General features: G+C 39.2%; 1 protein-coding gene across 3 annotated transcripts in view; it reads right to left on the reverse strand.

Annotated features, from left to right (window-relative positions):
- epb41l5 (erythrocyte membrane protein band 4.1 like 5) overlaps nucleotides 1-15,720 on the reverse strand; it is a 31,149-nt gene that overhangs the window by 12,709 nt on the left and 2,720 nt on the right. For all 3 annotated transcript variants that reach the window (XM_086051866.1, XM_086051867.1, XM_086051865.1), the window contains exons 3-16: nucleotides 12,704-12,808; nucleotides 11,316-11,358; nucleotides 10,994-11,072; nucleotides 9,979-10,023; nucleotides 9,796-9,848; nucleotides 7,755-7,875; nucleotides 7,498-7,585; nucleotides 6,996-7,084; nucleotides 6,797-6,866; nucleotides 4,259-4,428; nucleotides 3,697-3,803; nucleotides 2,839-2,857; nucleotides 1,866-1,911; nucleotides 1,648-1,766 (exon numbers count right to left, since the gene is read on the reverse strand). In XM_086051866.1, the coding sequence (XP_085907992.1) occupies nucleotides 1,648-1,766; nucleotides 1,866-1,911; nucleotides 2,839-2,857; nucleotides 3,697-3,803; nucleotides 4,259-4,428; nucleotides 6,797-6,866; nucleotides 6,996-7,084; nucleotides 7,498-7,585; nucleotides 7,755-7,875; nucleotides 9,796-9,848; nucleotides 9,979-10,023; nucleotides 10,994-11,072; nucleotides 11,316-11,358; nucleotides 12,704-12,808 (1,154 nt within the window). The remainder of the gene's footprint in view (nucleotides 1-1,647; nucleotides 1,767-1,865; nucleotides 1,912-2,838; nucleotides 2,858-3,696; nucleotides 3,804-4,258; nucleotides 4,429-6,796; nucleotides 6,867-6,995; nucleotides 7,085-7,497; nucleotides 7,586-7,754; nucleotides 7,876-9,795; nucleotides 9,849-9,978; nucleotides 10,024-10,993; nucleotides 11,073-11,315; nucleotides 11,359-12,703; nucleotides 12,809-15,720) is intronic.

The raw sequence follows: 15,720 nt of genomic DNA on the forward strand, positions 1-15,720 counted from the left end.
ATTTCAAGTGACAGATTCAATATGGCTGCGTTTACATTGACGAAAGTTATGAAACAACCCGCATGTGCAGATGCCGAAATTGCATGTACGTAACTCGGAAGCATCAACACCGGGCGGTTATAAGTAATCGATAAGAAATCAATACTACCAAATAAAATATTAATTAAGTACATCCATAGCTTTGATTTATATAAGGGTAACCTCCATATTGATCCACTCCATTATTTTGCTTATTTATAGATTTTCGTGAAAAATTATGTGATCGGAATATTCGATCAAAGCCTTTTATAGACGATCAAAACATCCGATCACCCGCAGCTCATGCTTGGCTGCCGCGAGACGAAATGGCAAAAAAGTTGATTTGTTTAATACGCGACGACTGCACTGCACGCAACGGCGCCTGCCCGCGCGAGCTACATTGACTCCAATTGAAACGCGCCACCAGAAAGGCTCCCTAACGCAGCCGCGCCTCCGCTGCGGGCAGAGGGGAGGAATGCAACACAAAGCTGCTAAGCATGAGCTGCGGGTGATGGGATGTTTTGTTCGGCAATAAAAGGTTTTGATCGAATATTCCGACCACCGCAGTTGGTGTGAACATAGCATTGTCTGCTGTGTGTGTGGAGTTTGCGTCTTGTAATACTGTATATGCCAAGAAAAGGTACCTCGCGCGGGGAGCATGGCCAAAGGCAGCATAAGTTATTGCCACAGGGAGATTAAAAGACTAACAGTGACTTTTTTCTCGTTGACAAATGTTGTCTCGTTGTCTATGCACAAGACAATAAAGTTCCTGAGTCGTTTCAATTTAGGAACTCATTGAATAGTTTATTCAAGTGAAGCCTGCATGAGACTATTTTTTCTACTTTGATTATATTCTGAACCATGCAATGTTTAGGTGGCATGTTATTTATTTGACTTTTTGCATAATTAAGTCTTTTGAGACTGCTGATTATTTTGATCTGTTAAAAACCGTGTTACTAAAAGCTGGTAAATTTAAGTTTTTCAGTTATCTTTGTGACTGAGTATTTGTTGTATTGTGCCAGCAACGGTTTTGTATTTCTTCATGCTTTTGAAAATATATAGAGATTTTTGTCAAAATTATGGCAATAATATGGCTGTTTGTTTTTTTTCCAGATAATATTGCATAATAGCAGTCACCATGAATAAATTGAAAAATATACAGATATTCCATGTGATCGGTATCGGCCGATCTCACTCATGCATGATCGGTATCGGTGTCGGAAAACCTGATCGGAACATCCCTAATGTATATTAATGTAACTCAAGCTCAAATTCAACAGCTCCAAATCGGCTGGTCATTTTCATTTCATGGGTTTCAAGGCAAAACCTCTTTTCCATTTCAATTCAGAACAGGTTTTGCTCTCCAGATCATAGAACAGAACTGACTTGCAGCATCGCAAGTACACAACATACCAACACCCTGCGGCCCTTCACCTGCTCAATCACTGCTTAGGCGTGTGCACACGCACACACACACACAAGTACACCATCACTTGTTTTTTGTTAGTAAGAAAAACCAAAGACACACAAACAGACTTTCTGCCTCTCTCGTTCTGTCTTTCAGGCCTACTAGGCACAGCCCTTGGACAGGTTCACTCAAGCCAGCTCTTCAACCAAAAAAGAACCCACCTTCTCTTTTCCCCTCCAGGACTCCTGGGCAGAGGCTCTATTTCCAATGGGCCACAAACAGAAGTAGGCGCGACGTTCACAACCGGCACACCCGACCAGGCGCCTCGACTGGCAGAAACCTAGAGAGGTAGTAAAGCAGAAACATATTTTTCAAAAGTGCTGGTTTGATTTCATATAAACAATGAAGTGGTTTGAAAATGTGAAGTTGAGGCCCTCACATGCTTGTCTTTGCTGGAGTTGACTCCATTGCCCGATGAAAGAACCCTGAGCAAAGAGACAGACATTTACATTCCATTCTACATAAATTATTCAACCGGCCCTTGAGTTCCATCGCTAATATTTACACCCTCGTCTACCACTAAGGAACTTCAAAGATGTTATGAGGAACATTTCAAGGCGAGATGAATAGATGGCTATACTAGCTCACATGAACTAGAGTCCTAAGCCTAACCATATTTAGCATTTCCACGCCGCAGTGGCAATTAGATCAGAAGATGTTACAGCGTGGGCTTATCAAAACCAATAAACCTGAAGACATTTAAGTCATTAAAATGGAAATCAACCCAAATATATATTTTTTAAAGAATATGTTCCCAGCAGGCCCACTAGTTGAAACACGGCATTCTGATTAATAGTGCGTAATTAATAGATTAATAGCTTTGTGCAATATGAGTTAAGCAGCAAAATCCACCCGTTTTTTGGCATCTCAGGGCGGGGCCATTTTGTCATTTCTGTCAACTGAAAATGACAATCACAACTACCCGGGGCTCAGGCAACGACCAATCACGGCTCGCCTGTTTTCTAAAGCTGAGCCGTGATTGGTCGTTACCTGAGCTCTTGGTAGTTGTGATGTCATTTTGTCGTCTTTAAGAAGTCTGACTCAACAGTTAAATAAATAGCTTATATAGGTGACGCCATGTCTTCAGCTCACACATAAATTCTGAAACAAAAGACTTCTTGTATTCTAATCAGGCCTGACAACGTGACTCAATGTGAGTCAAATATGAGTCACTTCTGTATGAGTAACTGACTGCCAAATTTATATTTTATGGTACGCTCTTGCCACTGAAAGTTCAAGACGATTTATATGAAAGCAATTATTACACAAATTAGCACATTATAATTGTAACAGCTATTACTTTTTCATTTTACGGTCACAATCACAATGTTTAAGAAAAATAGAGAACTCACTCCTGAGGATGGAAGGGTCCTGCAAAACAAACAAAAAAGATGGTAAACCTTGCGTCCAGGTGAAATCTGAAAGTGACGCATGAAAAAAACGAGGCAAAAGCTACAAAGAAAGAAACTTCCAAAATGATTTTTAAAAACAAGAAATGGGATTTTCTTAATTCTACATTAAGACAAATATAAACAAACATGTCATAATATTTGGTTAAAAAAAAAAAATCATACCTCAACCAGACACATTTTGTAGCAGTCAGTTAATCTAAATAAATTTGGTTCCTGGCTTGGGCTGCTTTTCAAACAGTCCACTAATGTTCAATAGGGTTGCGGTCAGGGTTATGGGAACAACACTTGCTTGAATTGATGATCTTGGAATTTGCACTTAAGTAATGACTCCAAATGACTTTCCCCACTGATATAAATACACAATTCTCCTCTTTATATGATCCCAGACTTCCATGGGTATTGGTCCATCCAATGAATACTGGTTTGCAGGGTTTGATCTTGTCAATTTTACAACCTTCTTCACCACTAAAATGTAGGCGAATGGCACTGAATGTATAATTTGAAAAATATATAATCCCGCAAAAAATCCTGAATCCTAAATTCAAACTTGAGCACCCAATCTTGTTTTAAAAAAATAATTGACGATGTCAACTGTACAGTCATTCCACTATAGAAAAAAGTACAAATACCGTCAATCACTAACAGTCCCATATTGACATTTATGCCCATGACGAGTATTTGTTAACTTCTAACTACCCGGTACCTCTGCACTTAAAAAGGTAGCCGCATTTGTTGTGTTCACTGGTCTACAAATGTTTCAGCCCGTAACGCAACACAGCACTTGACTGCGGCACTCACCTCTGTTGTGCATTGTTCTTCGAGAATAGCGTCGACTTGGCCTCCTCTCAAAGGAGGCTGAGCGGCGGGCTTTATTGGACTTTGTAGTCTGGTACTCTGTGTTTCCACTGATCACACAAAAACACAACATTTTAACTTAACAGAGCAGAAAGGTCTAACTGTCCACTTAGGCTCAATCGTCAGACTAAAACAAGAATGCAGTTTTCGGAAAACAGTTCATAATTATACATACACGAATGACCCCGGTTGAACTCTGAAACCATTTGAGCGATAACTCTCTAGTACAAACAAACTCGTCAACCCCTCCACTAAAGCAAACATGACTGCCAGTGCTTATCTGACTGGGTAATGTTTAAACACACACACGCAACGACGACACACACACACGCACCATGGACAGGGCCACTGCAGTAACATGACACTGTTTGTTGTCAACCATCGTCATGTATGTGAGAATTTTCAGTGGTCTTTTGGTAGTGTGAATAGAAAGTGACAATTTACAGCCACTGAACTGGAAGTCAGTTTTGGAAAAAGTTGTCCAGACGTGCGCACGGCGTGTTACCTGTATCTGAAGCGTGATCCCATGCGGATGAAGCCGGAGCGTGCGGAGTTCTTTTGCACTGGCCCCCTCAGTCGGAAGAAGGCGTGATGTTCCACAGCACACTTCCAGAGGTGCTTACAGGCCTTCGGGTGGTCCATTCTGAAGACAAAGGTGTGCTCCTGCTCTTTGCCCTACCGAGGATGGATTACATTTCAGAAGATGATCAACAACAACAACCAAAATGAGTCATGCTATACTTTTTAAGGCTAGATTTAGACTGCACATCCAAGTGCAACATTCTCAATTTTTTGCACTCCCTAATGTACATTTCAAGTAACGTCGCCAATATGTCTGTGTTTACGCTTGATAAAACACATGCAAAAAATCCCCATGCAGAGATTCCCAAATTTCAAATAAATAACTCCTCAAGGAAACAAACAATAAAACATGTTACATACCAGGGGTGTGTAACTCCACAAAAGGCGATTTGAAATGGTTTTCGATGTTAGGTGCGAAACGATTCAAGGACGGCTCGATTTGAAAGTGGAACAATTTGGTTCGGTTCGACTCAGTGAGTTTACAACTCGATATAGTATGGCTCAGTTCAAAAGTGTATGATGCAATTACTTTTTGGTTATTATTTTACACACATTTGAATGAATTTGTCAGTACTGTAAATGTGCCCATTCCTTCTAAAATATATCTCTCCTATAAAAGACGATTCGATACATTTCAAAGTGGAATGATTCGATTCGGTTCGATTCAATGCACTTGCACCTTTTAAATCAAAAAAACGTTTTTCAGGTTCAAACCTTTTTTTGTTACACCACTATTGCATATCATTTAGTTGACCTGGGATGACTTGCTCCAACCCCATTAATTTAACTGAGGGTAGCCAACTTTAGCATTACTCTGCAGGAGTACAATTTTTACAATTATTTAGCTTATATAATGATGTGCATCATATTCAATGTGCTTCAAGTGCAGTTTAAATTTACAGCGTGTGCTTTTTAATAAGTATATTTACGGGTATGTATATGTCACGGGATATTTCAATGTTGTCAAACTCACAATGACAGGTATATCCGATCTAATAATTTATCCTGCATTAACACATACATTATCTGATACTACTATTACTATTTATCCACCTTTGGAAGAGAGGCCTTCCAACCTGAAGATTCTACATGATTTTTTTTCATGCTACAATAACGCACTTGCCAAATGACTTTTTTTTTTTTTTTTACAACTTAAGCAACTTAACATCATAAAGCTTTTCGGGAATTAGGTAATCTCCAACTCAGCCGAGCCACCGTGCAGTCTGCAGTGAGTTGCATATTTACTGAACTGATAAAAGAGGCCATGTGTTCATTACCCAACCTTATCAGCATTTCAGCGACTTCCATGTCAAAACCACACTTTACTTTACGAAGAATCCATTCACTTTGTTCAACTCAAGACACGAGACATGATTACAGTTGCCTTCTCTGGTATTAAGGAGGTCTTGTTAGAGAACTCTAAGAATTATACCAAGAAATAAACATTATCTACCTGTAGAAAACCAAGACCAAAAATGTTATTTGTTACAGACAATAAAACACGACAAGTGCTGCAGAAATGATTACAGGATTTACTGCGAAAACAATTATCAATTGTCACCTCCAATTGTCAGCTATCCTGTACACTTAAGAGTGTCACCGCAGAAATTATAATACTGAGTGTCACACGTATGGTGATTAAGTATCCAAGCATGAGTAAATACATGTAGTGACCAGGAAATTATACATTATTCAACTATAAGGAGAGGGCTGAGCAAGAAGGCCAGTGCTGTGTGTACAGTGTGTGTGCGTGTGTGGGTGTGTGTGTGTGTGTGTGTGTGTGTGTGTGTGGTGGGGAGCGTGGATAATGCATACCAGAAATACCAGAGAGGAGGCTTCTTTATTAACCTCCCACACGGCCCTCCAGGATGGACATAAACAAGCTCTGCTGCTCCCACATATACACTTGCCTCTGGGCTAACAACAAGTCCACTTTCATTTTTTATTTTGGGACAGGGGGCCTACGGAGCACTACATTATTCTTCTTTTATTAGGAAACAAAGCTCTGTCTTTTTCATGTGAAGCAACTGCCAACAGATTTATGTGGTTTTAAGAGGAAGCGCCAATATGAGGAACAATATTATCCACTGAAAAAGTATTATTCCATAAAACGACAAAACGACCAAGTGTTGAGAGTCGAATGATTATGATTAGGTGCAGTATGTGAGAAGGATTGATACTGCATAATTCAAGAGCAAATGAAAACTGTGGGGCACACTTCACTTAAATCTGGAGAGGAAAATAGATTAATATCAATAGCCAGCGAGTTGCTCCCCAATCACTGCAGTCTGATAGCCTCCCCCATTTCCCCCCCCCCACACACACACGCACGCACAGGCAGGTTATATCCCACACGCTACACTTTGCGCCTCCCTGCCCCCTATTCGCCTTTTACCGGTTTTTCTTTTTTCACAATTCGGTCTTGTATATGGGAATTATTTTACTATGTGTGCATATTCACCTGGTCATCGTCCTCCACAACCACCAGAGTCAGCTTGCTCTTTTTGAAATCCAGGCGAGTAATCTTTGGCCTAAAAACAGGAACACACAAACACAATACTCAAGATGCAACAAAGAGGGCGGAGTAAAAAAATACAAATATATCACATCCGAGGCATTTAATTAAATGGGACAACAAATTGGGTCATAGTCATGCATACCAGAAAAAGAGGCCAATCTTGGTTTGTCCCTCAAACACCAAAACACCAGTGGGTGTCAAACCCAGACTGTACTCATTACCATCTCGTGCCTGTGTGTTGAAAGAAGGATGGCGAAAGAAAGGAAAGGAGAATATACAGCTTTACTGACAGTTTTTGGACAACACAGCTCAACAGCAAATTGGAATTCATTTCTATTTATGAAACTGTATATGAACAGGGGGGAACTGGCTCACAAAAAAAGGTCAGCAACATTAATTTGAGCCATTGATAAGTCTTCTGAATGACACGGAGTCCATGACAAAAAATAAATAAATAAAATTGAAGTACATTTTTGTCCATGGTGAAATGTTAAGTACATTTGAAAACACACCTAATTTCACTGTCGAAATAAAACCATACAGCCACTAGTCGAGTATGAATGGGAAAATTGTCCAGATTTCACCAATGGGGGGCAATTTCATTCTAATGACAAAAATGGTGTGTGCGTTAATCTGTCACTTACTTGAACCATATGCATGTCCACACCATACATTTCCAGCCATTTTGCTTTATTCAAGTAGTTGATCTCAGCCTGTGCTGGTGTTTGACCTCTGAAGGTGTAAAAAAAAAAAAAAAAAAAAAAAATCACAATGATGTGTTAGATACAGAAACAAACAACTACTTAGTAAAGTTAGTTTGATAATTTTACAGCAAAATGATATTGTGTGCAGAATGAGAAATGGTGAAATGCAGTGGCACTGGAGAGAAAAACAAACCAACCTGCACTCCTTCCATGCGTTGTATATAGCCAGTTCCACATCCTCAGTCTGTTCGGGGATAAATCTGAACTCTGATACCAGGTCCAGATTGTGTTCAAGCGGGTCACAATCACCTAGTTCGGCTGGGAAAAAACATTACAATCATCAGTTTGTGTGTTTTTCATATACAGTAGTATGAGCAAATGTTGGTAAATGTACACACAAATTGGGAAGATTTTTGGTCATCATTTGTTCTGAAAATGACCATTCATTGGACCAAGATGTCAACCTTTCATTTGATTACCATCTACAAAACTTTAAAGGATGTGCAGACAGGAGGTTTACATACACTCAAGACGTCACACTTAAGATCACAGCATAGTCAAAGTCAGCCTCAGCTATATCATCCCAATAACATTGAGAACCAAGGAAACATAAATACAGGTATATACGACTAAACCTACTGTACAGGGATTTCCATTGACAAATTAAAAATCTTCAACAAGACATGTAATCACCGATTTGAGAAGAAAAAAATGAGAAGATAACTATGAAGTGTGTTTAGAGTAAGACAAAGTGGAATTATTGCCTCTTATCTGTCGCGGAAGGAAGGATGTTGATTAAACTTTGACTCTTGGAAACGCTTCTCCGACTGAGCATATAGATGGAAGGGGGAGGAAAAAAAAAACCTTTCTTTTAAGAGAATGTGAAAAGGAGAAAACCCAACATGGGGGAAAAAAAGCAAAGACAGAGAGGGTGCTGGATTAGGAGGCCACTGAAGAGGATGGAGCACTAATGAGCTGGCATTTACCCTTCAGTGACTCTAAAAGTGTGTGTGTGTGCGTCTGTGTGCGTGCATGGCTGTGCGGGCGGTTACAAAGTTCCCTCATCTACCTTATTCACACACAACGCCGAACAACAGTGGCTATAAAAATGCCATTTTTTGTGATAGTAACAAACAATACCAAGATGAATAATTTCAAAACTTCTTTCCACCATTAACGTAAAGTATAACCTGTACAACTCTTTTTGTTTCAACCACTCTTTGAGAGGTGAAATTAAAACAAACAACTTAGTGTGATTCCACAAGTGTGCACACCCTCCCATAAATGGGAATGGGAATGTGCTCAGATTTAACCGATCACATAAACTCATGTTGAATGAGTCAGCAAACATTTAAAGTGCCTCTGAATGACCACAAATTAAAGTTATATGTTATATGTAAATAATATGTTGTATAGTCTATGGTGTATGTATGTGCCCCCACTAGTCTAAATATGACTTTCTGACTAATATTATATTTGCTGAATATGAATTCAGTAGCAAAATGCAGTTATTTTTATCCATCACAGAGGGCGGCCATTTTGCCACCTGCTGTTGACTGAAAATGACATCACAGTGCCCAAAGACAACGACCGATGACCGCTCACCTGTTTTCTGGGTTTGGTCATGTGATCTTCAAAACATTTAGTGTGTGAGTGTGTGTGTGCGTGTGTGGGTGTGTGTGGGTGGGGGGGGGGGGGGGGGGCGTGTGTGTATGTATATGTCCTGAAAAAATAAATTGTAACTAATCAAGTCAATATGACGTAGTTAAAATACAATCTCAACCATACTTTCTAAATGTTGTAGGTGAAATCTTAATTGCAACTCGAACAAGGAAGTTACAGGGAGACTATAAAACCTTTGAAAACTAACCAAAACCTGAGATTTTCTCTATGTTCCTGACCATGTCACAAAAATAAGGGGATTTGGTGACTCACACAACATTGGGCCTGTCACAGTGACGTCAGGTTAGCCTTGACAAGACCACGTTCAAATGACACATAAGTTAATTTTTTAAAAGCTGTCCAGTTAGAAAATACCAACCAGCTTAGTAACAATCCTTAGACAACATGCGGAGGGGGTGAAAAGATTTAACCTCTGTGAACAAACAATATGGAATGTGGGCCAACATCATCCTACTGGAAGCAAACAAAGGCTTTTATGGCTAAAAGCCTAAAACCACATAAAATGCTGGTGGACAAAACCTTTTTTTTTTTTAAATTCCTGCTTAGCTGACTTACCCTGTAGCGAGAAGGCAGCTAACTCCACCGCTGTCTCAAATGGGCATTCTAGCCTGAAATTGTAGACAGGGTTGGTAAGATGCAGAAAAATGAGCAAAAAGCAAGCACTCAGATAATCCGCCACAGTCAGAACAGGGAGAAAATATCTTATTGCTTTCATGTTGATGCAGAAAAATGGCTTACTTTCCACTGAGGATATCTTGTTTCAACTGCAACACAAAAAGGTACCTGAAAGAACAACAAACTCAGAATGTGAAACATGGTGATGATGAAGGCCCATATGATTCTTTCAAAGTGACTCATTCACATGAAGTATGGCAGAAACAACAGTTTGCGGCCCGCAGTCAGGGGTGGGACAACTCCCCTTGCCTCACCTTCAATTTGTGTTTACCTGAGAAGCTGATGATAAGTGATTCAAAAAGAACCTAAAATCAGAACCTGTGTTCATGATGTGTTGTTGTTGGGCTTTTTTTTGTTTCTCTTGATTTGGTTTATCTTGAGGAAAAACAGTTAATCCACTATGTAAAACTAAACACTATGATTGTGTCTAAGAGTCGTAGTTTCAGAATTATAATATTAATTTGGGCTATGTGATGAAAAAAAATTCATTTTTTTCCCTCATTATTGCAAACATTTTCTTAAGGTCCTCCTCTCATGTATTTTTTTTAACAAACACATGAAATAATAAAGCTGTATCACAACAAACAATAGCAGAATAATTATACATAAATGTTTTGCTCTTATAGTTTAAGAGTCCGCTAATATAAAAGGGAAATTCATCTCAAAATAACATGAAAGAAAAAATTAGACCAAACAACTGTGGTTTACAGATTAGTCACTAAGTCATAAATCAGATCACAACAATAATGGAAACAAATCCGCGGCTTTATCATGACAACTTTTCATGTGCATGTTTCACGAAAAAATAATTTGTTACCATTTGGACTGGACTTCCTATGCAATGAATGTATCTAGACACAAAATAAATAAATAAATACTGTACCTGTTAAAAAAAATAAAGCCTCCCGACCGCCTGGAATTAAGCAGAATGACAATGCCCCCGCCCCCTCGCAAATTGCAGCCTTTCAATTTGAAAATTGCATTCTACTACATTGTATGTCGATTTGCATTTGATTAATTGTTCGGCCCTAATATTAATAATACATTCTCAAAGTTCACGCTTATATCTTATTCTCACCTGGTAAGCTCCTCGTGCAGGTTGTTTGGCTCAGAGGAGTAGAACTTAACTCTCATGTGAAGGCAGTAGGGCGGTCCAACTAAATGATGTGAAATTACAACAGCATGTCAAAGTTGTCAAGCACGAGAACTGTTTACTGCGCATAATAACACCCGAAGCACCATCAGGGAAATATGAAATAAAATAGCAAAGCCAGATGCATAATGGCACGCAGATTTGTTATTGTCATAAAAACATTTTTTTTGCTCTTGCTCATAAAAGCGTCAAGAATAATGCAACTGTTGATATTAAGGAAGGGAAAGGAGGGGCCCTGTGCACTTACTTTTCACTTGCTTTTTTATACTTTTTGTAACATCAAGCCAGTGCTGAAACGTCAAAAACACAATCCATTAAACAATGCAACAAAAGGTAATGTGTAGTACAAACTGGCTAAGTTGTAATGGATCTTATGAGATTGTGCACAAGTAACTAATGAAGTGGCAAGAGAATGTATAGATTAAACTTGACCTAGCCCCCTCCCACACACCCACTTTGCTTTGTTCTACGCTAGACATGCAGGCTCTATGGGGCATGAAGGAAGTCAGGAGAGGAAGAGCTGGTGACTGTGATGGAACACGTGTAAGTGAGTGAAAGAGCGAGAAACTCGGAGCACCGTGGCGTCCTCTCCCCCGCATTCCTCCTTTTAGCCTTCTCTCCCACTTTTCACTGACTACCTCCAGCCCTTAATAATGTGTCCTTCCCCTCTACTAAATCTTCCCCAGTGTCAGTCCTTGCTCCTTTTTTATGGCGTTCGCAGGACATCGGTGCAAAGAGCCGTGGTTACTGGCACACCAACAACTGAAAACAAGTCATCGTCCGAGCAGCAGCAGACTCTCTAATCTGACAAGAGTGCCAGAACCAATCCCTTTAGTCCAGTCAATGACAACGTGATGTTGATGTCAGTTTGATTTTTTTCGGCTGTACTCCAAACAGCAAAATGTGAAAATTCCTCAATTTGAAGCAAACTATAATGGCACATTAATAATCCCACTATGTTTTTGGAAATAATAATTAAACAGGTCATATTATGGAAAATAAATTTTTGGATTGCTTGCATACACTAATTGGGGCTCTGGAATGACTAAAGCGACCAAGAAAATCCGTTATCTGCCTATTTGTGAAAATGTGTCCATCTTTAACAGTGAGGCTAATTTACATAATCACGCACGTTAAGCAGAGCTGCACTAAGTTTTGTTACAAGCCAAGATTTGCCATAATGTAACATGGGAGTGAGCAAATGAAGAGTGTAGCTTTAGCTGCTTGCAGCTGTTAAATGGCTAACCGTTAGCCAGTCTCCAAGTTAAATGAGTGCCTGGACTTCAGTCATGGTCATAGCAGCTTAGGTTTGAATTTGTTTATTACTGTTTGTTTAGTAAAATAATTAAAAGTGCACAGACTGTGTCTGCAGTTTGACAACAATAAAATACATTGTAACTAGCGGTGGTAGGCTACATTAAATTAGCTAACGATACTTTGTGTGCCGAATGTACTGTTGTGTTACGTTAGTCCTGCTTTGCAGTAGATATATCGCACTTTATCGTCTTTAATCAAGTCAAATTATTCAAGTTTTTCGAGTAGATGCACAACATACACACAGATTCTATTTCAGAGGAAAGCAGTTCACAGACATCTTATCAAAACACATGGGAACTGGGAAAAAAAATGTCTAACCGGAACTTGTGCAGAGTCCATGAAGCGTAGTCCGAAGTAGTCTTTTTCTACTATGTCCAGATGATACATGATCTGGTCGAACAGCTCCTCACCTTTGGCTTTTTTCTAATGAGTGCACCCATGAAAAGAAAGAGAAAAAGCAGTTAGGTTTCTCAGTGCTGAATTACCTCTTCTTAAGAGTACCAACATGCTGTAAACAAGCATCCCGAGCAGAGAAATTGTCTTTTGTGTCTTTCTTTCCCATCAAGTTCCTTTTGTGGTGACTGTGTTTCATTTTGTGTTGACGTGTTTCACTGAATACAGGTATGAGTAAATCTTCCAAAATCGCCTAAATAGGAGTTGCCGCTTCCAGCAAGGCTGTACCAGTTACTGCCTGTGCTCTGCCTGGGACTGGAAGATCTCTCCCTCACATGCAGACACACATACACGCGCGCACACATTTGTCTTCCAAACCTCAACTTGAGGCATGGCGACAGTGTTGCCATGGCAATGGGGGTTTAAGTGCCCCAGACACCCTGGAGCTGAGGGAAGTGGGGAAGCTGAACACACCATGTGATCACCTGACGTTTTGTGGCCATTCCAGTCTTTGTGCTCAGTGTTTTGTTTTGAGAAGCAGAAAAAAAAAAAGGTGTCATATCATAAAATCACAATGTTATTGCTATTGGATAGGATTCAGTAAGCGCCGCTGTTATCGTGCATTAGCACTGTAAATCCTATTTGTAATTTTTTTTCAACTGCCCTGCATACTACTATGCAACAAATTTAAGGACACGACCCATCATCAGTGACAAATGTTTGTTCACGCGCACAGTTAACAGTGTGCAGCTCAAGGGGGGCCGGCCCCATGCTAGTTGGCATAGCTGAGGAGACATAGTGCACCCCTACAGTACCCTTGGGAGGGAGAGACAGCGTACAAAGGCCTCATTGTGCATGTGTGTTTGTGTGTGAGCATGTGTGCCATGCTTTGTTACAGTGCTTGAAGTTTTTTTTGTTTCGTTCTTTTGCTCTCTCTCAGCATGTGATCACTCAAATGTGTCTCACCACTGAGTAAAAGGGGTGCATGTTATTGGAAAAAAAAGATCCGCGCATATGTTCCGTCAATGAATCAACCATCCAACTGAAATGAGGAAATACAAACTGGTTTCCAGGACCGTGGGCAGGCAAAATGAGCTTGTGTCAGCTGGTGATGCACGATTCAAAAGTAAACAATTCAGTGATAAATAAACAATTGGAAACGGTTACTGGGTGTAAATAGTACACTTTTCATATTTTTTTTTTTCAACTAGGGCAGGCATCGTGGCTTGCCAAAATGCTTTTGGCAGTACAAGTCAACTCATTTGAGAAGGCATTACACAACATAAACAGGCAGTTGGATTGACCGCTGGTATTAGCCGCTAACGCTAACCACCAACTGGTTAGCTACTAGATGTATTGTCAAGTGAATCTGCAAAGCCCCCTTCTCATTTATCATAAAAGTAATGAGTGTTTAAAGAGCGGTCTATTGTTTTAAACTACAGTATTAATATCGCTGTGGTATTATGACACCAGTATTATTAATTATAATAAATATGAAAATGTTATCTTGCCTACAAAATCAGAAGCAAATTGGAGTTTGACCAGTGCCCGGATTACAGTTGACCTTTAAAGGTCCATTATAACTACGTTTTGGGGCTGCTGCTACAAATATTTTGAAGAAAAATAAGACAGGCAAAGCATTATGAAACTGTTTTCCGTGGGGGGCACAGAGCGGGACTGATCCAAGAAAACCTGTCTGGACGGTGTGTGCACACAAAGACAGAAAGAACAAACATTCTTTTGTCTGAATTGCGTTTTATATATTGTATGCTTGTTTTCCACCGACGGGAATTGTGTGCAGACAACTTATGGAAAAGTAAACAAATACAAAAATAAGTTACATAAAAGGGCAAACTTGAATAGATTTGACATGAATTTAATTTTAGGGGACATGCAATATTATGAAAACTTGACTTTATAATTGCTAGTATACAAATAGTTGGGTCTCTGGGATGTGTGCCCACCCATCAAGTGTCATCTAAAACAATTAAGTAAGGGTTGAACGAATAAATATTTTCTATATTTTACTATATTGAGATGAAAGTCGAGTCGAAGGCGATTAATCGATGACGGCACAGATGCTTTTTCAGTACAGTTCAGAGGTTCCCAACCTTTTTTGTACCATGGACCACGTTCACGTAAAGACATAATTCTGTAAAATTGCAAAATGATAACAAAATACTCATAAAATTATTATTTTCTTCAACAGCTTCCTCTATCATTTAGCCCAGCTGCAGTTCCTTCACTAATTCTATAAGTGGTCTCAGTCTGCTGGTTTGGTATGCAGCGGGCAGATTTTCAGATGATACCTTTCGAGTGAAAAATGTCATGATTTTTTTTTTTTTTTAAATAATTTGGATGATTATTGCTTAGAGCTAATAAAAAATAATCACAAAGAAATTACAGTGTTACATAATCAGAATTATTCTTTATATAGAAATTAGGTCGGGATTGGCCTAGCGGTATGTGTTTAATTAATATATTCAAAACTCTCACTTTTTGATTTGAATTACTCAACTGAATTAACTTATTTTCTATGATATTCCAAATTATTAAAATGTACCTGTAAATGTCAGGCAGTTTTTTTAAGATGTCAATTATTACACACATTTATTTCAAGATATAATGTACAACCACAATCCCAATCCAGACGAGCAGTGCAGGACTGCTCTGCAAAAACAGACTCGGAATCTGTAAACCCAGGCAAAAAAAAAAAAAAAAAAAAAAAAAAAAACCTACATCAGTAAGATAAATGCAAATATGAATGCAACACTCTAATGTCACAAATATGAAAAGGTACACAATCATCTTGACAAATATTGATAATCAACAGCATTATCAATACAATGGGCAATAGTAACGCTGAGGGCATAGTCGATTCTTTTTTTCTCCCAGTTTAATTGTACATCAAAGGTGGAAAGCAATATTTGAACGGTACCAGG

This window comes from Filicampus tigris, chromosome 14, assembly GCF_054856515.1.
Source record: "Filicampus tigris isolate MCC_2025a chromosome 14, RoL_Ftig_1.0, whole genome shotgun sequence".
Classification (NCBI taxonomy): domain Eukaryota; kingdom Metazoa; phylum Chordata; class Actinopteri; order Syngnathiformes; family Syngnathidae; genus Filicampus; species Filicampus tigris.